At 38.7% G+C, this 21,964-nt stretch overlaps 1 protein-coding gene across 15 annotated transcripts; it reads right to left on the reverse strand.

Moving 5' to 3' along the window:
• Positions 1-491: 491 nt before the first annotated feature.
• ddx3xa (DEAD-box helicase 3 X-linked a) lies at positions 492-21,945 on the reverse strand. Of its 15 annotated transcripts, XM_088083774.1 has the most exons (24): positions 21,790-21,942; positions 21,620-21,692; positions 19,364-19,415; positions 19,025-19,072; positions 18,247-18,306; positions 16,710-16,802; positions 16,540-16,611; positions 12,769-12,858; positions 11,790-11,963; positions 11,387-11,510; positions 10,839-10,943; positions 10,653-10,752; positions 10,212-10,347; positions 9,927-10,024; positions 9,409-9,507; positions 9,137-9,297; positions 8,880-9,024; positions 8,568-8,712; positions 8,197-8,247; positions 6,111-6,292; positions 4,912-5,029; positions 4,598-4,748; positions 4,299-4,420; positions 492-3,687 (listed from the first exon to the last, which is right to left on the reverse strand). In XM_088083774.1, exons 2-24 carry the CDS (start codon positions 21,662-21,664, stop codon positions 3,602-3,604), a joined length of 2,457 nt encoding a protein of 818 aa, XP_087939900.1. In that variant the 5' UTR covers positions 21,665-21,692; positions 21,790-21,942; the 3' UTR covers positions 492-3,601. The 15 variants fall into 15 exon arrangements, with proteins under 15 accessions (XP_087939900.1, XP_087939902.1, XP_087939901.1 ...); XM_088083776.1 differs by having other exon boundaries at positions 18,247-18,303; positions 21,620-21,945; XM_088083775.1 differs by having other exon boundaries at positions 12,769-12,855; positions 21,620-21,945.
• Positions 21,946-21,964: the final 19 nt, after the last annotated feature.

Raw genomic sequence — 21,964 nt, forward strand, 5'->3', positions numbered from 1 at the left:
TAACCTTATTTTGAACTTTTAGCAAAATAAAACAGACGCCTATGAAGAATACACAGAAATAACAAACTTGGAGAAATAAAAAGGAAGAAGATGCAAAAGAAAGAAAAGAAATACATGCATTTAAAATATAAACATAAAATAAAAGCACATTTTAAATAAATCCAGAAATGAATTCAAATTATTAAATGTAAAAATTAAACAGGAATGTAAATAAACAGACATAATAAAGAAAGGTAAATAAAGAACAACTTAAAGCAGAAATTGTACCATTTTAGCCATTAATAGCTACATTTACATTTTTTTGCACATCAAAAGGCACAAAAATGCATTTCGTGTTTGATTTTGGCAGCTTCCATCCTCAGTAACACAAGTGTTGCTTCTGTTTTGTATTTTAGTTAAACTTCACAACTTCCGTGGTGAGCTGTGAAGTTTGAGCAGAAACACTAAATACTCCGATTTGAAATTTGTGAAAATAACACAATTGACACAGATGAATTTACAAATGAAATCTTTATATATTTTTTTCCAAAAGAAAAGAAGCCCATCCAATCTATACCAAATTGAATTTTGCCGCCCGCCCGCCCCGTAATCCACAGGAGGCAACAGGCCGCTGCTACAGGTCTTCTCTGCACATCTACAGTAAACAACTCTTCATGAAACATGCTTGATTTTTCCAGATACTTTTTTTTTTGCATTCAAAACATTTTTATTTTGGTAAAATCATACAATTTTTGCACAGCTGAGTATTTCCCATGCAGTGCAGGAGCCTAGAAGCTAATACAGAAAGCAAAGTCTACGTCTAAAGAGCTCTGGGGTTCTCGGGGGGGTGGGGGTGTGGAACAGGTCTCTCGAGGTTCGGCCCGCGGACAGAAACCTCGCGTTCAAACAGCTGCCTCGGAAACCACGGCTGCAGACGTGCTCCACACCCGGGGAGAACTCCAGAGGGGTCATATATGCAAATACAACAATGAGAATAAACCACATGTTTGTTTCTTTAAGGATTGCCATGTGCCAGACATTCACTGGAGAAAAACAATTATCATCAGGTCAAATTAGAGTAAAGAATCAATAATGCACACAACTGGAGAATCTGAACACTTCAGCACTGATATGCTTCAAGAATTTCTTTTTTTGTTTGCTCGTTTGACAGCTTTAGTCCAAACCTTGGCATGTTTGTTTCAATTCCATTTCAAATTTTGTTGACCAATTGGTAGAATCTAAATCGAGATGACCGGCCCTGAGGAGGCCCTGAAACAGCTGTGGATATTATTTACTGAGTCCAATGTATCTTAAACATTAAAAAGCTCACACTACCCCGAAATATATAAATTTCACGCATACAGGTGACATTCAACATTCAAGTGCCAGTGTTTTTTGTACTGTCTTTTGGTCAAGTTTCTGAAACTTTCAAAGAATCACTTTGAGGCTTACAAAAATAAATATTTGTCAAAAATGCTTAATAAATTACACAAAACTAGCAGCAAAAGTAGAATCTAGAAATCTGTGCAAATGGCTAAATTCCCCCGACTGCTAAATCCCCTGGTCCCAAATAAATCCTGGTTTAAACGTTGAGAACCCGTCCCCTTTGTAAACAAGCTGCGTTTTTTTTCACAATCTCCTCACACACAATATTTGGAAGCTTAAGGACACATATCCAAGACATCTATATAAAACTCTAGATGTGCAATAAAAGAACTTTTGTAAAACTTGATGGGCACGACGTACACGGGCCTACACACCTAAATCAAGTAGCACCATTCAATCTCAAGTTCTCAACACTGTCAGTGCATCCGCTTTTAGTTCGATTTAAAAAAAAAAAAAAAGAGAAAAAAGAAAAGGTTTCAAGGCACGACACACCCGATGATGAGAAAATTGGGAGCATTTTGAGGTTAAAAAAACACCCCCGTCTCTCCTCCTCTTCTCGATGGCTGCTCCTCTTTGAGAGGAAAAGCCGGCTCTGGCTCCGCGAAGCCACAGATTTTTTTTTTTTTGTTTACTTTTATTCACGTCGGAGCAGATGAACTCCCAGAGGACCTGACAGTACTTAAATAAGGAAGTGGACACTCCCCCGTCTTTGGCCACCTCCACAGTTTCACGACGCAGCGATGGAGCCCAAAGCCGCGGACGACGGCGGTGCACTGAAAACCCCGTTCCCATAAAACCCCCGGTGGTGGAAGTGCTGCTCTACCCCGCGCCGCCGCTTCCTCGCCGTTTAAATTGATAAACCTCAGTGATCGTTCCTGTCTCTTTAAGATGAACCATGCCTCCAACGCAGCTTGAAAAGAGAAAACGTTTGTAATTAAGTTAAGCCTGCGACTCAGTTCACGTGTCTTTCCTCCTTGACCAAAAAACAAAACACTTGCAAGCGTAGAATACCATCCGGGCCTCGTGGTTTCTTTTTCTTATTTTTGCCGGTTGATTCTGTAAACCGCCAACACCACGCTGTGCCCTCCCGATGCTGTGGTCCTTTATGCAGCCATTTTGAACTTCACTTTCAAGATGGCAGGCATTTTTTGTTTTTGATGCACATTTGCAGAGAAACGATTCACAAATCAAAAAACTGACTCAGTTCTTCGATTTTCGCACACACCTGCACCAAAAAAAAAACGTCTCAAGTAAAAATAAACAAAAAACACCGCCCACTTAACGTAGCTAGCACTTGGTATCACACTAGCTGCCGTAACACTGTCAAGTCAAATTTGAGAAATGTGGAGTAACAAGTTTCCAGCAGTGATTTTACTCGTTTAAACCTCGGCCATCGTTGGCACTGAGCTTAATGACTTTATGTGTTTCTTAAGATTACAATAGGAATGGCTATTTCAAAGACTATCGTATCCATAAAAAGGAGCCTGTCCAGGATAGAGTGAGCAAAAAAAAGAAAAACGAAAAACAAAATGTAACTTTGTCCCTTCGGATTAAAATGCTTCACAGAGTGGCCCAGTTTGTATTAGACATAGTAATGGCTCCATTAGCTGTTTGAGTATAGAAAAGGCTACATGATGTTCCTGCGATAAATTTGAAGTTCAAATGGAATCATGACTCAGAGCCACAATACCCCAGTGTTTGCCAAGGTTTGATCAAGTCCAAGCTTATGTTTTACCTTTCTAATATATATATATATTTTTTATTTTCACCAAACAAAATCGTAAAATCAAATTTAGAGCTCTTGGCCATGTTCATCTGGTGAAATGAAAAACACAGATTTCCTGTCTAAATTCCAAAGGCACAGTACATTAACATACAAATGATCCTCAGGTTATTCGATTGGGTTTTTTTTTTTCTTCCTTCCACAAAAAAGAACAAAAATACTTTTAACAATGAAAGTCCGAAGTTGCTATCGGACGATGCACGTCAGCATCCATGCTCACTCTGAGGTGTGCGAATCTCTGCGGCGGTCTCCGCGGTGCGTTGCACGTGCTGGTGACTTTCCTTTGCGTCGTGCTGCACTTCCTTTTTGAGAGAAGCGAATGGCAGAGAACCAGGGTTGGTAATGTACTGTGTGTCAGTGAAGCTACACAGGGAGGGTTGTTATGGTCTGGCTTTAAGTTAACATGTGGTTTCCATTGGGTCGGGTTGGCATGGCAACCTATTCCTATGGCGACTAGTTGCCCCACCAATCCACACTACCAGAGTGGCTGTAATTTCCTCCGTAGCCGTCGTTGCTGTAGAAGTTGCCACCAAAGCCACCTGAGGAGGAAAAGCGCACAGCAACAAAAACATTTTAATTTCAAATGATCAAAAATCGTTATTTTTATAAAAGAAGGCAGCTGTCGAGCGAGAAAGATCTGTTTTGAACTGCTCACTTGTAATGCCTGAAATGTCTAACTGTGCTGAATTTTTGGGAAATGCACAGAAAACAAATCTAGTCCCTGAAATTACACTGAAAAAAGAGAACTGTTAACACATTTAAAATAACTACTTATCTCGTTAACTCATAAACGAATAAAGTTTCCTCAACTCGATTTCCAAAATCAATCTTTATTTAAAAGATGTAATTAACTGATTTAATTATTTTAAGTTGTAAAGAGTAAATTTCAGAAAAGAGCTCTTAGAATTATATAAAAAGCTGGCTATTCTGATTTTATGATTTTTTTTTTTTTTTAGAGGATCCTAAACCTTAAAATCATCAGATTTTTGTGTTTGAAAACATTGGAAATACTTTTTTGAGTTGTAAACAAAAGTCTTCTGGTCTGTGTTCAAGTGTTTTGGCATTTATTGTTAAATGAGTGCACAATATGAGGGGGAATTAAGAAGGATATTAAAAAAATTAAAAGTCAGGGGAAATATTGTCTTCTTACCTCCACCAAAGCCACGGTTTCCTCCGTGACCTCCAGTGTTGCGTCCACCACGGTTGCTACTGAAGTTTCCAGGGCCGCCAGACGTCTGACGGTAATCTCTAGCTCCGAACCCGCCAGAGAACCTGGACAAGAACGTACTTTGTTAGACTTTCTGAAGATGATATTAAGTACTGTGAGTAACACTCAACGAGCCCTGAAGTGAGAGGAGAGGAAAAAATGCACAGCAGCAAACAGACAGAGTTCAAATGTTTCGAGCCAAAAGTAGTGTTATATAAATACGCCGTGCGTGAGCGAGTCACCTCTTGCGTCCGCGGCTGCTGCTTTTGTGCTGGTGCTCGTAGGCCAGGCTCTCAAGCCAGGAGGGAACCTCCTGCTTGGCCTCCACCAAAATGTCCAGCAAATCTTTGGTTATGTTGCTGTTTTTGTCGTTAAAGAACGACGTGGCCAGACCTGCAAGAAACACAGCAAGATTATAACATTTTAAGATACCTAAAAATACAATATTAAAATACTAAATACAAAGAAATAAATACTTAGTCAAATATTATTGTACTTAACAGGCAGCATAAACTCAGATGAAATTCTTTTTTAAAAGAAAAATGAGAAATCATACCAAGGTTGCCCACACGTCCCGTACGGCCAATACGGTGAACGTATTCCTCAATGTCACTGGGCAAATCAAAGTTAATGACGTGCTTCACGTTGCTGATGTCCAGACCTCTGGCAGCCACCTGGGAAAAAAAGTGAAGGGAAAATAGGTTAAATATCAAGACAGTGAGACCACAAAAAAACCAAAACCACATCAAACATTCATTTTGCTCGCTGGTCAAAGTAACTATGGAACAGCTGATAAAATCCACCAACAATGTTTCTCAGTGCAGCCAAAACCACAGTTTCCTGTATGACCCAGTTGGCCCGTTTCCATCCACATTTTTCCCCATAATGTGAATCAAATGATAAATTAAAGCTTGCAGTCTCCACTTCTTGTCTGTTGCCCCCTCTTCAAACAAGAAATAAAAAGACTGTTGATCTGTGTGGATCAAAAACAGATTGTAATAAAGCCTTTGCAAGTTAAGGGGTTGCTCACAGTTTCTGTAAAGAAGCTCACATGAATGATATTTAGATGACTGATTTATCAGAAATAAGAGAAACCTGTCAGATCTGATCTGAAGTTATATTAACCCTTTGACACCTGAGGGATTTGGTTTGATGTCTTTCAAAACAAAAAAATAGATACTAAAAACAATGGTAACAACGAGTAAGTTAAAGAAATGACCCCAAAAATAAGCAAATAATTTCTAAAAAGTACAATAAAAATACCCAAAAACAAGTAAAAAAAAAAAAACAGAGCATCCCAATAACATCAAAACAATGACAAAAAATGTATAATCTATAAAACAGGAACTCACTTAGATAAAGTATTTAAATGATAGTAATAGTTATGTAAAGTAACTTTAAATATAATTCTGATAATTACATTTTTTTTTTTTTTTTTACATTTTTCTGAGCTTGTTTAAAAATTTCCCAAATCTACTTATTTCTTGCCTTTTTTCCGCTCATGTTTTGAAAAGAAATCAAACCAACTTGCTCAGGTTTAAGTACTTGTAAAAGTATCTGAAACAGCACAAAGTGATGTCGATCCAGGTTTCAAAGGGTTAAATTACATACAAAGGAGCCAATCTAACCACTCAGTTTAAGTTGACAGTTAAATATTCCTTCAGGGATTAATAAAGTATCTTCATTCATTCACTCACAATTAAAATTTGGGATGTAACAGCTCAGTTTTGGATAAAACAAAGAGGAGTCACTTACAGCTGTAGCCACTAAGATGGGGCAGCGTCCAGAGCGGAACTGATGCAGAGCTTCCTCTCTGTCCCTCTGGGATCGGTCTCCGTGGATGCTGGTGCAGGCGTAGCCCTCGTGGTAAAGGAAGTCCTCCAGAGCGTCTGCTCCTTTCTTGGTTTCCACAAACACCAGAGTTAACGAGTCTTTGCCTGCGCAGCCGGGAAACAAAGAGGACGAGACAAAAAAGGGAAGGAGAGCAGGATAAAGAGCACGAAAGGAGAAGAGAAATAAATTAATAATCGATATTTGGGAATGAGGGTATGGATGGATTTTTCTTTAAACAAAAAGAAAGATGGGAGCAGGAACTTAAAATGGTCACACTGAAAAAGGTCAGCAAGATTGTGGAGTAAAAGAGGAGAATTAAAAAAAAAAAACAAAACAAAATGACAACTTAGAAATGGAAACGAGGGTTGCGTAAAAAGCTTTACATTTACTGACAACCATTAATATAAAACCTTAATGTTTTTCTGCACACTGTACTGAAGATACCTGAGAACTTATCACGTTTAAACTGGGGATGTCTGACACTGGTGCTTGAGACATCCCTTGTTTAAACAAATATTTTATAATTAGATATTTGGCTACAATCCAGATATTTGGCATTAATGGCTATCAGACTAAAAGCTTGAGATAATAAAAATGACTGAGGGGTGATGGGATAGGACAGGCCATTCCAAGTCGCACCATTTGCAGCTAACCGCTTTGCCAAAGCACTCTGGCACAAGCCAGGAAACCAAATATCCACCCGAGCTCCGTCGCCTCCATATCACACATCACTTAAGCCTGCGAGTACTTTAAAATAAAGCCCAGATCAGCCTAATCAGACCAGCTGAGATGGAAACAGGACATCTGGCTCAACATCTCCGTGCCGTTGACCACCGAGCCAAAGCCTCTTTACCTCACAGCCAGGTGTGTGTTAGCAGGGACATCCATGACATAAATGACACCTTAGCTCGCCTTTCATTGCGGCAGCTGCACCAGTTAACATGCAAACCCAACAAAAGCAGAGTGTGCCACTTCTTTGGAGGTAAAGTAACAAAACACAAGATTTCTACATAATAACACCAGCACGACTAGTTGGGATTTAACCAAGTACAGGTACTCAAGGAATATACTTGACAAGACCTTTGAGATACATGTACTTGATTTTTTTTTTTTTTTTCAAATTTTGAGATTTTTCAGTGTTTTGCTTTTTTCTTTTAATAACTTGCTTTTGTTTCTTTTTTTCCCTCTTTTTTTTAAATAATAGGGGGTTCCACTTTTTAAAATTCAGGTTTTTATCTTAATTTTTTATAATTTTGAGTTTTTTCATGGCTTTTTTAAGTTTTGTTTATTGTTTTTTTTTAAATAATTTTGAGTTTGTTGGATGTATTTTTTCCCCATTTTTTCTTTATAATTTTGAGTTTTGGGGGCATGTTATTGTTTTTTATTTTGTTAGATTTTTTTCTGCACTGGGTACTTTTACTTTTAATACTTATAGTAAAATTTCCAATGCAGAACTTTTATTTGTGGGAACATTTTTTTCCACAGTGTGGTATTAGCACTTTGACCAAAGTAAAGGAACTGCTAACTTCCTGCATTGCATAGCACTGCATTAAAATAAACATTAATAATGGTGCTCTTTTTTGCTTATTTCCATCATGGCTGTTCAGCGGTCTGAACCATCTACACAATCTGCTGTATTCTGGTCAACACAGTAACAGATTGGTGTCATTAAATCTGTCACAGCCACATGACTCATGGAAACTGAGAGCCCTTTCTATGACAACCAGCCAACGTGATCACGGCGAGCCAGCTGACCTCAGTGCCAGTGTTGATAACACTCTGTAACGCCGTGGCTGAAAAGGACTGTACTATTGACTCGGATAGTCCATGCGGTGCGAGGCAAACATTATTGTTGGTCCTATAAGCTCTCACTGGAAATGAAAAGGAAAAAACACACAAACAAAACGGAGGCAGCATGTCAGCTGGGGAGCAGAGGGACAGGATGAGCTGTGGGATGTGATGTCTCTGGCTTGTGGTCAGAGTGAAATTATGATATGTTCACACTTACCCGGTTTCTCTGGTGCCTCTGTCACATTTTCCTGAACCTCACTGGGAATAACTAAGATATAAAACCAGACCGGCCAGTAAACGTAAGGCTGCTTCAGTACACACATCACAGCTTTAGATCATCATGAGAAGCAAACCCGCTAAACACAGCTCAGTCCCTGCTCACCCCTGTATGACATTTTGTGTTGATATTTTATCTTTCACTGCAAGCTCTGGCTATAATGAACATTTGTTAACAGAGATGTAGCAAAGTCAATATTAGCTTGATATGGGGCAGACTGACAAACACAGGATGATGGATTAGAGCCCAAAGTGACCTTCGTGAGAAGCAGAAACCCAAACCGTTCTCAGCTCTCTTTATGCAGATCTTACCTGTTGCGTTGAGCAGGTCAAGAAGGAAGGACCTCTTGTCGGTCTCCTCTACCCAGACCACCTTCTGGGTGATGTTTTCTGAAGTGGAACCAACGCGGCCCACTGCCAGGAAAATGTAGTCCTCCAGGAAGTCCCGAGCGAGGATCTACGCAGACAAGTCAATCAGGTAAGTATGCAGATATGTATCACATTAGGCATTTTAGGGAAAACACCGAAAAACACCCTTACATAAAAAAAACAACACGAAACAAAACAAACAAAAAAAAAAAATACTGAGCAAGATTCTTTTGATGTTTTGACTATCCAACACACCTGGATCTCCTTGGGGAAGGTGGCGCTGAACATCATGGTCTGGCGGATGCCTTTAGGCGGCATTGTGTCCTGCTCCACAATGCGTCTGATCTGAGGCTCAAAACCCATGTCCAACATGCGGTCAGCCTCATCCAGGACCAAGAAGCTGCACAGACACATTTCACATTCAGTTACAAATCAAAAATTTAATATACGAGTCAGTTTGTTTCAATAAAAGAAATTAACAATATAAGTGTGGATTTCTTAGTTATACTGACTTGCAGTAGTCCAGGCCGATCTTGCCCCTCTCCATCATGTCGACCAGACGTCCAGGTGTGGCCACCAGCAGGTGACAGCCTCTCTCCAACTCCCTGATCTGCTGACCAATATCAGCGCCGCCGTACACCACGCAGGGACGCACACGCGAGCGATAGGCAAACTAAAACGCAAAAAGAATGGGGAAACAATTAAGCTCTGAGGTGCATATTCAATGTTCAGGTAAACAATGTTTTGTTCTATGTTTGTGTCAATAACTGTGTTTGGAGCTCACCTTTCTCGCCTCGTCGTAGATCTGCAGAGCCAGCTCTCTGGTGGGAGCGAGGACGAGGGAGATTGGGTACTGCTTACGGCGGCCATACCTTCCATTCTCCTTCAGGTGAAAGAAATCATGTTAGAATAAATCAAACAGTAATGCAGAATACGTTTAACCCTTAGGGCCCGCTTTAATATTACACACATTCATATCGCTCTCTGCACAATATATATATATATATATATATATTCATTAACTTTCTTTTTAACCCTTTAAATGCCAGGTTTTTGTCATGTTGCTGCTATGGTTTTAGGTTAAAACCAGTCTGAAAGTAACTATTTAGTTTCAACAGTGTATTTTAGACTTATTGTAGGAGCTGAGCTGGAAATTCACTGATTACACTCAAATACACAATCTGGACCACATTTAGGACACATGCATCAACACACACACAATCGTCAAAAAAAAGAAGAAAGAAAGCAGCTAAAATGCACCAAACAGTCCCTAAAGGTTAGTGCATTTTCTTTCCCCAGTACCTGTCCGCTGTTCTTGGCGGCCTGCAGAGCGTCTCCGGGCCCGTCGCTGTAGATCTGACTCAGCACTGGCAGCAGGAAAGCAGCAGTCTTTCCAGAGCCTGAAACACAGCAGGGACAATTCATACATTATTTGGATCACCTACAACTACAAAATAAAACCAGGGAGCCTAAAAGTGTTACTTAAATGATTCATCAATCTTTCTTTTCTTTAATCTTATAAGATATAGTTGTAATCATGCTGACTGATGTATTTAAGGCTGTCAAATGCAAAACAGAAAAACTCACCAGTCTGGGCACAAGCCATCAGGTCTCTCTTGGACTTGATGATGGGGATCGCGTGCTTCTGAACCGGGGTCGGGCGAGTGTAGCGACTCAGGTTGATGTTCCCCATAATAATCTCCCCCATGTCCACATCGTGGAACTGCAGAACAGTCAAACATGTTGTCAGTAAAGCAAACAAACTGCTCTATAAAAAAATGTAAATTATATTTTAAATCAATTTATACAGATGGATATTTTGTGAATGTGAATTTGATCTAAAAACCTCCCCTTTTTTCCTTTATTTTTTTATAGCATTCTTTATTAATCTGTTCATTTATTTTTTCCTTTTAACATGACTGAAAGGTCTTGATGTTCTTTTGGTTGTGTATCTTCTTTGTAAGTTCACATCAACCAATAAAAAAAAAGAAATAAACAAATGTGCAAACATCCCGAGTCTGAACTTACACTCTCAATGTGGGGAGGGCAGTTGCTTCCAGTGGCCTCCACGGGAATATCATCATATTTCTCAAAGTTTATCCCAGTGTTGCTTGCAGAGAAAAGCTCACTAGAACAGAAATGTTTTCAACAGTTGAGAGCGAATGCAAATACAAGATGGCTGTGATTGTTATTTGTGAGCATAATCCGTCTTACTGTTCCAGGCGCTCGTTGGGAGCAGTTGGCTTGGACCAGTCTTCTTCTCTGGAGTCGTCCACCCAGCGGCTGTTTCCGCCACCAGCGAAGCCCCCGCGCTCGTATCTACACACACACACACACACACACACACACACACACACACACACACACACACACACACACACACACACACACACACACACACACACACACACAGTGTGTTTTTAAGTATGGAGATAAAAGAAACCCTTAAGTTTCATGTCTGATTTAATGTAACAGTATTTGCACATTGTAAAAGAATAGGAGCAAGTTTTAGACATAAAAATGTGGATCAAACCTCCAACATACTGATTAGGTTCTTTGCTAAAACAAGCAGAGTACAAATAAAGCAAATGCTCATTATCATCAAAGCAAATTATGAGATTAAAAAAATGTTCAAATAATATTTAATGCCTCACTGCAAGTTTTCAGATATTTTATGACATTAAAGCTGCAAGTAGCATCAATAAACAGACCCATTCCCACACGACAAGAGTTACGGCTGGATAGTGATCGACTGTACCCACCTTCCCCTTGAGCCCGCCCCGCGGTCATTGAAGAAGGCTGACTTTGACCTATCGTTACGCCCGCCGAAGCTGTTGTATGCAGCATCCCGAGGAGCTCCTCCCCAGTTGCCGTCACCGCCAAAACCTGTAACAAACAAAGCCTGTTAGGGACGCTTTCTTCAAATCAGCATCAGAGGGCGCCACTTTCTTACCAAAAGAGGAGCAAAGATCATTCCCATAAATTATTTGCACAGCTTATGCTAATTATTATTTATGCCTGGCTGCAAATCTATTTTACATATGCAATATCTTAACTGTGTCAACAAGGGTGGGGGAGGGTCGAGTTTCCATCTTAAGCTACACTGTCATCGCTAAAAACCGGCGCTAAAGTTAGACATTTTACATCACGACAGGGTTTCCCCACCTGCATTTTGTAATGGTTGATTAAACGAGCCTCCACCCCTGTTACCACGGTAGGCGCCACGCCCACCTCTATCATTGCGAGGGGGTCCTCGCCCTCCGAAGCCCCCATTTGTGCGGTTGTCGTGGTAACCATTCACAAATCCATTGCTGCGTCCTCCGTCCCATCCAGGTGAGTCTTAACGGGAAGAGAAAGGGAAAGAGAATTAGTGTGAGGAAGAGCGTAACGCTGCACACGTGATGTTTGTGTGTCAGTAAGCTGGTTCACTGCTGGCTGAACTCATAGTTCTTCCTCGCCATGAGTCTCAATTCAACTGACTGACCTTTGGCCTAATAACTGACAGGAGGGATGCAAGCAACTCCATTGTAGACCTGAACCTGGACTGAAAGCCTGTATAACGAGTACAATTTTTTTTTTAAATGCTGCAATATTTGTGTCACAAGTTAACCCTTTGAAACCTGAGCGAATTGATTTTATTTAAAAAAGAAAGGAAGAAAGGAAAAAAGCGACTTGACAAGAAATGGCCCCAAAAAAATTGAAAGAAAAAAAGAGGGAATGTAATTTACAAAATGTGCTGAAAATTAAATCATATGTATGCATTTATTTTATTCATTTTTTTCCCCTGTAACACAATTTTAAATATAATAATCATTGTTCTAGTTAATATCTTTTTCTGGACCTTTTAAACTTTTCTTGATTATTTGATAAAACTTTTTTGGGACATTTCTTGCCAGTTTGATCCCCACTTTTCCCCCCATGTTTCTGAAAGAAATCACACCAATTTGCTCAGGTTTCAAAGGGTTAATGTAGTTAACGGGAAGAGAACAGATGCAGAGAAATCAAAAAGTTATAGGTAGAATAAATAAAATCTACTGTTTTACTACATAACCGTCAGAACACTGGCTTCTTTTTTTGGGTAGGATGACTCGTCTGTACCCAGAGACCTACTGAGCCCTGTCCTCTGCCGGTATGGGACATTTACCACAACGATCTGCCCAGCTGTGGACACTGGCTGTTTCATCGTTCCCATCGTTGGCCACACTGTTATCAGTGCAGGCTGAGGACGAGGCTGCTGGGGGACAATGGACAGTTAACTCTGCCACGGTTTGAGGCTCGCCAAGAAGCTGAGGCTACGCCACGACAGCACCCAGAGGCAGACCGGCCACACAGATCTAGTCTCATTAGTCTCGCTTTCAATTGGTTCAGCCAAAGTGGCCGATTCTAGATCTGTGGTGAGGATCTTGATTTCTACCTGTGGGCCGACAGGTAAATGCTTCCATCACGGTGCCCCGTTAAAGTACGCACAAAGGAAAAGCCTTGTAATGCTTCACACAGGCACACACTGATCCATCCATCAACAAGTCATTTTTTGTCTCTAATACTGATCTGAGCAATTAAATTCTTTATTACACAACATACAATAACACATTTTCCAAACAAGCTTAAGAGGTCACATGTTGACAGTGACAAGATAGAGATTTTGGTCAGTTTGGAGAGTATTTGGGGCTGCATTGCAATCAAAGAGGGCGTGGGACTAATCACTACAACTTCAGATGTGGCGTTCACACAAATTGGCTTGAGTTCTTTCAAAAATACAGATAGGTTTAGAAAAAAAAAACTAGAATAAAAAACTCCTTTTCTACATGTCTTATTTAAAACTAATTTAATGGTAACTTTATTTCTTGCAGTTTCTGAGACATCACTCATTCATCATATTCATTGCCCTTTTAGCCATTTTTTTAAGTAAATCAAACCAATTTGCAAGATTTCAGTGTATGTGAATAACGTCTGAACCCAAAACAATAAAATTGTGTTCTTACGGGTTTCAACGGGTTGACAAGTGCTTTGTGCAATTTTCAGTCAACTACAAAAATACTGCACCAGAATTTGTGGTGGAATTTAGTCACTCAGACTGGTATTAGACAGAAATAATGAGTGTGCACGCTGCAACGCACACCGTGCAGCAGTGCCACAGCCCAACTTTCTAAAACTGCAACGCAAGTGATGTTATGATTCACATCAAACCACCAAAATTAACAAACATCAGACAACTCTACGAGTACTAAGACACTGTAAGTTACATCACAAAGCTCACCCATGAAGTTATATTAAAATATTGCCACGGCATCATAGCAACCAAAAATATGAAAGCTGTAGTAGAGCAACTACTCTCCTTCTCTAAGCAATGCTGGATTCAATTATATTCAATTTTTAGAAGTTTAACTAATACATGATGGTCCAAAGTTAATGTGTAACTATGTTAAATAATTGTGTCATCATTGACCAAAATAGCGATAATGATTTGACATAATTGAGCAGCCTACATATAGAGATACAAGTATAGCATGTAAAAGCCAAAACTAGGTGTACAAATAATGATAATGGTACGAGAAAGATATCAGTGGAAAAAATAAGCTTGATTTATCATTTGTTGTTTAGTTAAGAGGTTATGTAATTTTCCTGATGTGTTGTGCATAATGTAAAAAAAAGCCCCACAAAAAACAGTGAATGCTTAACAGATACGTGTCTTAATTTTACAGAAGAAACAAGAACATATTAATGTGTAGCTAAGGATTTTGAGGTTAAGACACATTTATGACTTGAGGAAATTCAAACCTGATATGTATGAGCTTTAAATGTTTGGTGAATCCACCACTGCTTGGAAAAGGACCAAGTCTAGCACAGTCTCACATATTCCAGGCAAGTCATGATGCGCCCTTTTAATCACGCCGCCAGGTGCGCCACACTCCAGACAGCAAATTAACTGCATATTCTGGAGATACTCGTGCAGCAACCCGAGCCTGCTCGACTTCAAAAGCTGCATGTTGCAAGATTCCTCTTTACACCCAAGAGCTATACTTGGGAGTATAAATCAGCTACAGAACAATCTGGTGCATCATCACCCGAGCACTTTAAAATACACAGTGCAAGCCAGATTAAAATGCCTAAAAGCCAGATTTTATATTCATCATTAAATTGCAAATGCCAAAGAAAAGGCCAAGGAAAACACCTGATAATCACTCTACTCTGAAATAACTCAGACAGAAACATCCCTTTCAGACGCTGCAGCTCAGGAGTGTTCAATCACCTGCAGAGGTGACTGCATTCAGGTTTCTGTTCCTCCACCGAGCGCACCACAAGATTTAGATCAACAGTTATTCTACTTTCACACTAAGGTTGCAACGATATTCAGGTTTTAACGTATGCTGTGATATGAAAGTTGACGGTAAATCATATCATGTATGTTTGCTGAACAACAATATCTTAAAAAAATAATGCAACAAGATGGAGAATCTCTCCTCAAATTTAGTTACTTTCAAAAGGGAGACTTTCTACACATGATTTCATTAAAAATGGTTCCAAGTTTCATTTTAGTAATAAAACGTTTGTTCAGCCGAAACTAAATGTTTCCTTTTCTTTCCTTTAACCCTTTGAAACCTGAGCGATTTGCCTTGTTTTCTTTCAAAAACTTGGCAATAAGCAGCAAAAATATTAAATGACCCCCAAATTATTCAGACATTAGTAAAAAGTAAATATAAATTTAAAAAAAACAAAAAAACAAAAGAAAAGTAAACAAGAAAATTAAGTGAAAATGAGTTTTAAAGCCCTGGACATAGTGCTTCAAAAATTATTAGTTTGTAACATAATTTAAATATACAATAATCACAATTTGAAATAGTTAGCTTTTTTCCTAGACAAGTTTAAAAAAAATAATTTTCTAAATCTACAAATTTCTTGCAATTGTGGAACATTTCTTTGCTCAGGTTTAGCTTGATTTCATTCAAAAACGGGAAGAAAGCAATGAGCAATGATCAAAGAAATTATCTATAATTGATAAAGAAATTAGTAAAACGTAAAAGAAAATAACCTAAAAATTAGTTTTTAAAAAAGGATATCACTTGACTAAAAGTTCATAAAAACAATAACTTTATAACATACTTTTAAATATGCCATTATGATTCTAGCTCATTTTCATACTTCCCTGAACATTTTCCCAAGCTTTTATTTTCTAAATCCACAAGTGCAATTGTGGAATATGCGTTCATTGTTTTAAATACTTATCAAAGTTGTCTGAAGGCTGCACAAGAAAACTGATGCTGCTCATGGTTTCAAAGGGTTAAGAGTAATTCTGACTAAGATGGTTATCGCAGCGTGAAAATCGCATACCGTTGCAACCCTACTTCACACAAAAGAGAAGTGACAAGTGAAAAGAAATCACCTGGAGCGGCTGGTTGTAGAACAAAAGCCTGCATGCACTCTCAGCACAGTGTTCAATAATCCCACTTTTTCAACAGTGTGCTGCGGGCAGACGCAAAAAGCTACAAGGTCTCTGAAGAAGACGTGTGATTAATAATGTGTGGGGTTCAGTCATGTCAATGCAGCAATGTAATGTTCCTTTGAAAAATTAAGCCCCTTCTTTAGTTTCATGACTGACTAAAAGACGTTAAAGCCTATGAATGATTTTCAAAAGAGGTATACATCTTTCACTGCGGACATTGTCTCATTATTAGTATGACAGCCACTCGTGATGCAGTGCAGAGTCTCTGAAGGCACCATCTCCATGCATCATAAGAAACTTCATTTGCAAGCTTTGACAAACGCTGTGTTAGGCCCACATTTCTGCTGCTTTTTTTTTCAAGTGACCATGACAAAGCAAGGGCACATTGATTACGCCCCAGTGTTCAGCTATATGTACTATTAATCTCTGCCAACGAGTAGATGGCTTGGCATGCAGGTAGAGGTCAAGGTATACCACATCTGTTTCGCCAACCCCCACTGTAGGCATGGTAAAAGGCAAGCTCTTGAGAGGCCAGTCTTGGGTAACCTGAGCAAAGGTAGGGAAGCAGGCTATAAAAAGACTCACCCATAAATACTGGCTCATGCAGTATGAGTGCTGGGCTTGACTTTTACACTAATAGTTACCAATCTTACAGTCATCCCATCCTGCTGTAAAGTCATTTCTGTGCCTTTGCTGACACTCTGCCTGCCATGGTTGTGGGTACTGCTTTGAAGAAACTTGAGGGGACATTTGCAGGTGAAATATGGGCTTGCAAATACAGTGGAAAACAACATTTGTGTGACTCTGTCGTATGCTTCAATAGATTAAAAGTCAACACGCTACAGTGAAGGAATGCATTAACCCCAAAAAGCATATGCTCATATCAAATTACCCTTTACCAGTGGTGGAAAGTGACAAAGTACATTTATGTTAAGTACAATTTTCTAGTATCTGTAGTTTACGTGATTATTTTTTAGAAACTTATTTCTTTGACAACTACATTTTATACCAAAATGTGTACCTTTGATTCTTGTTAGTCAATAAGTGAGCGGATCTTTTCTTTTCTAAAATGCAAAAGTTCATAAATCCACAACAAATTGTTTGCAGAATTTCAATTTTGGACTTAAAAATTGGATGGATGTTTCCAAAAATTACAGCCAGCACTGCTCCCAGTAGACCACACACACTAAAATGTTGTAATGTCCAATTTATCAAATTTGCAATTATCCATGTGCAATTAGTGTAAATAATTTTCAACTGTTTAGTTTATACTGTTTATATTGTTCTTCTTGCTTTATTTATCTTTACCTTGCTTTGATATTCTTTTGCTGCTGTAAGAATGCAGGTACCCTATTGTTGGACTGATGAAGGATAACCTATCTTAAAATCAATTATCGAAAGTTATTTTTGGATGTGAATGCAAACAATGTTTTTAAAGATTTCTTCATCTAGCTGAGTTTCTGCTGACCAGTTATAAAGCTACAGATGTGTAAACTGCGATGTTACGGTGGGGTTGTTTTGGGTTTTTTTTGTTTTTTTTAAATTGTATTTATTATTTTTTGAAGAAACTGCATCAACAGCAGGTCACTGTTGGTCAGGGCATTTGCTGGATGATAAGAATTTTTTGAGCTGGCAGTTAGTTGGAACAGAGATACAAACATGAACTGTAGTGTTTTTTTATGTTTTTATGGGTATTTTTTAAGGTTTACAGCATATTCAATGAGCTTTTTATTCTGCAGGTCCTACAGGTAAGTCAGTGCATCCAGGGGATTGTTTTAAAGTCATGATATATATAGTGAACATTTAATTTATTTTTGAGAGAGAGAGAGCAAGTACTCCAGTACTTTAAATACGACAAATAATTTTACTGAGCATATTTCACTTGTATTAGAGTAATATTTGACCAGGAGTATCTATACTTTGACTAAAACAATTAGAGTTGTGTACTTTGTCCACCACCGCCTGTTACTCATACAATATTTCTCATTTTGAATGCAAGCATCCCAGCTGAGAGAAGCACATCAATTAATCATGAGTCCATCATTAACTTTTACAGTGAAGTGTGCAGCTCTAACCTAACCCTCTCCCCCTTCGCACTGGCTTTGCTGGTGTGTAAAATGGCTATTTCATGCATCTGGAAATGCAGGTTGCCCTCAGCGAAAGCAGACAGAAGGGACTTACAGAGATTTACTGGTGCCACTGAATAACCGCACTGTCTACCAGCGGAATAAGCATTTCCTGCTGTGGAATAAGAAAACAGTAGAACGAGAAAAACGTCAAGTGTGCAATGACACAGTATCATTATTCCATGATTTCTTAAAATGTAAAATTACGTGGCTGATTATATGCCAGACACAACATGTGTTTCGATTTAACGCCTTTATGAGGCCAAACAAGTGCAGAAAAAAATTCAAAAACCACCTCGTCCTTGCTAAAAGCATTGTTAAAAGTATAAATGTCTAACTAAAAACAGCCCACCCTCCACATTTCCCTTCATCAGAGCAGCCAACAGCTAGCACTCATCGTGTTCACATGTGAGACACTATAAACTTGGGATGAGATTTCCATGAAAAATAGTTACTAACAGTGTGAAGTATTTTCTAAATTTGCCTCATTTTCTTATTTGTGATCAGTCTGGGGTCAAAGTTTCGGGCTCCAGGCATTTTACAGAACCACTTGCCCTACTTAAGCCATGCCAAAATAAGCTATCATGCACAGACATGGAAAAACCACTTGACGTGGCTCCCTCTCCTCATTCTGTGCACGTGTGGTCTGAAGCAGCAAAAACGCTTTTCTTGACTGGTCAATTGGTTGAGAACAAATATTAATGCCTCACCCATTTTCCCCTCAATTGTGCTTGCTTTTACCATGCTCTGATGGGCTTTTTAAAATTAAGAACAACACAAGTCTAACCCGTGTTGAAGGCCACAATGTGACTCAGTCGAGAGATTAAACTCACCGTTTTTAGATGCATCTTTGTTTCTCAAGTGAGGTGGAATGTAACGCCCTAGGTGGAGAAAAAAAAACATGTCACACATACAATTAAACACATGCATTTCGGGTTAGCAAGACACTGTTACAATAGATGGAAGCTATCCAGAATAAACCACCGACTTTCTTTGGTAAGTGCACTACAAAAGGCATTATCTTTTCTTCTTGTACAAATACTCTCATTTGCTGAACAAAGACAGTGGTTTGCATTAGTAACTTTAATTTAGATTTGCAAAAACAGTTTCATGAAGACACACAGAGGAAAACTTGAGTGATAATGTCAAGTAAAGTCTGTTTTATTACTTACTGCCAGTTCCTCCGCCTTGTCCGTCAGCAGAGTTCAAGTCTAGGGCAGCAAGCTACAGAAAAAAAGGAAAAATTAAAGATGTAATTGGGTTCAAAATCACATCAACAGTTCCTATGAATCTCAACAAATCAACAAATAGTGGAGGAAAACAACACAATGAGTATTATTTAATTAACACGATGAAAGTTATTTTCTAACTTAACATGAGTGGCTGTCCAAGACACTGAAATGTAATGCTTTTTAAAAGCTTTACCAGATATTTTTACCAAATTAAAGACAGATTTTCGGAACAAATCAAATTTTCTAAGAGTTGCGGGCCCGTATAAATGCCGGTAGTTTGTGATCTTGTGCAGAAGTGGGTTTTATGTCGTAATGTTGATATAATATCGACATTAAAAAGATCAGAATCGGCCAACATGTATTCTTATTTTGCACAATGAATAAAGATTACAGACATTTAAGGGCATTGTGCTGTATGTCTCCATCTGCTGGTGGAACATCACACTAAGAGTATGCATAATCCGATATTAATTTAATTACAAAAGAGACATGATGGTCACTAGAAGTAGGTGGAGAAAAAAAGGTATAATGATATCAGCATCAACATATTGGATTTTGGGAAAAAAATGCTATATAGTGCATCCCACGTAAGTATAAAACAATGTTGGATTCAGTGGAAGGTTTAAAGATTTGTAACATTAGAAATGTTTTAGCATCAGTCTTAACAGAAACACATTTCAATATCAAATAGGGCAACAATTCTAGAATAATTGCCAGCAATCAATAAATTCAATGCCCCTTGAGACAAACGAAACTGAAGGAAAAGAAAACATCCTGCATTTTAACAATTCGAAAAATTGATAAAATATTTAATACCAATTAAGGCCTCAGTTTTAGATGAATAAATTCAATGCCTTTTAAAAAATTACAGACTTGCAGACATTCTGATTTTAACATGTACAAAACCAGGGTGCCTACACATTAAGGCCAGTTAGATTCAAGACTTTTTAATGCTACTCATAATAAGATTTAAGCTCAACTTTGCAACAATCAAAACTGAAGACAAAACCAGTCCCACATTTTTTAAAAACACATAAAAGACATTATAATACCAATTAAGGCCTCGATTTTAAATGAATAAATTCAATGCCTTTTAGGACTTAAAGCCACCTTGATTTTAACGTGTTTAAACAAGGTTCCTCTACATTAAGGCAAGGTAAATGTAAGGCATCTTTTTGAGGACACTCGTAATAACATTTAAGATCAACTTTGCAACAACCAAAACTGAAGAAAAAATCAGTCTTAGAATTTTTAAGACTTAGATAAAAGACATTTAACAGAAGAATAAACTCAAGGCCTTTTAAAAATACAGACTTACAGAGATGCTAATTTTAACATATAAAAACAGGGTTTGTATACATTAAGTTAGATTTAAAGCTGTATAAGAGTATTTAATGCCACTCAGAACATTATTTTAACAGGTTTCATACATGTTAGGTTAGATTTAAGACTTTTTAACGCCACGCGAATTTTTAAGCGATTAAGATTGATACTCAATTTCAGATGAATAAATTCAATCCCTTTAAAGACCAAAAGTAAAACTAGCATGATTTACCAAACAACCAACTTGGCAAAACCGACTACCAAACAAGGAAACGGTGACAAACTGAAGCAGATCAAATAAAAACGTTGCATAATGTCCGCTGTGATACTTGCAGTAAAATAGATAATCTAAAATCGTATTCTACGTTTGGTTTCATATCTCGAGATCATTAAAATTTCGGAAACATTAATGGTGGCTGAAGAAAGAAAAAAAAGAAAAAACGCTGCCAACATTTTTTCCTGCGCCACGTTTCAGGTTGAGGAGGCCCGACGTTAGCCGGCTAACTCGCTGCGATGCCGGCACGACGTTTAATGACAGCTAACCGCGGAAATTCACCGCACTGGAAGATATTTTTGTGAAATGCGAAGTCGCGCGGTGCGTGTAGTTTGGTTTAAAGCCCCTGTTTGTGTTTTTAAAGCGGGGATGTGGCGTTGGGACGCCGGTTGGTGATGTTAGCCGGCGGAGCGCAGTGACGAGCTCCGCCATCACAACCTCCTCCGACATCTCCACCTCCATTTTAGCAGCCGCAGCGTTAGCTTAGCTGCGAGGCTAACGACGCTTTTATCAGCCGAAACTACATGTGCGTAGCGGAAAATAACCAACACATTTTTAACAATTTAAAGACATAAATAAGTAAGAGTTAAAGTACTCACCTGCTGATCTAGACCGTGTGGATTATCAACGACCACATGACTCATAACTAAAGAGAGTAATGGGGGATTATTTCTGAAGAGAAAGGATTTTCTTTGTTAGCTCGACCGGCTCTGCTGTTACGTTAACTTCCTTTTTTCAGTACAAATTACGACCTTGAGGCGACGGTTACCTGTGACGTTTATCTAGACGGTTACTTTAAATAAATAAAACGATGTTGGTTATAAATATATAAATTCCGTTTCAAGTTTCCAGATGAAATGGTTAGTGTGAGCGGTGGCGGAGCCTCTGCCGGTGACCGTGGTGGAATGAGACACCGAGCGCGCAGGTAGCGCGAGATATCGCCT

The sequence above is a fragment of the Plectropomus leopardus genome, chromosome 10 (genome assembly GCF_026936395.1).
Source record: "Plectropomus leopardus strain MGB_pleo_1.0 chromosome 10, ASM2693639v1, whole genome shotgun sequence".
NCBI lineage: Eukaryota > Metazoa > Chordata > Actinopteri > Perciformes > Serranidae > Plectropomus > Plectropomus leopardus.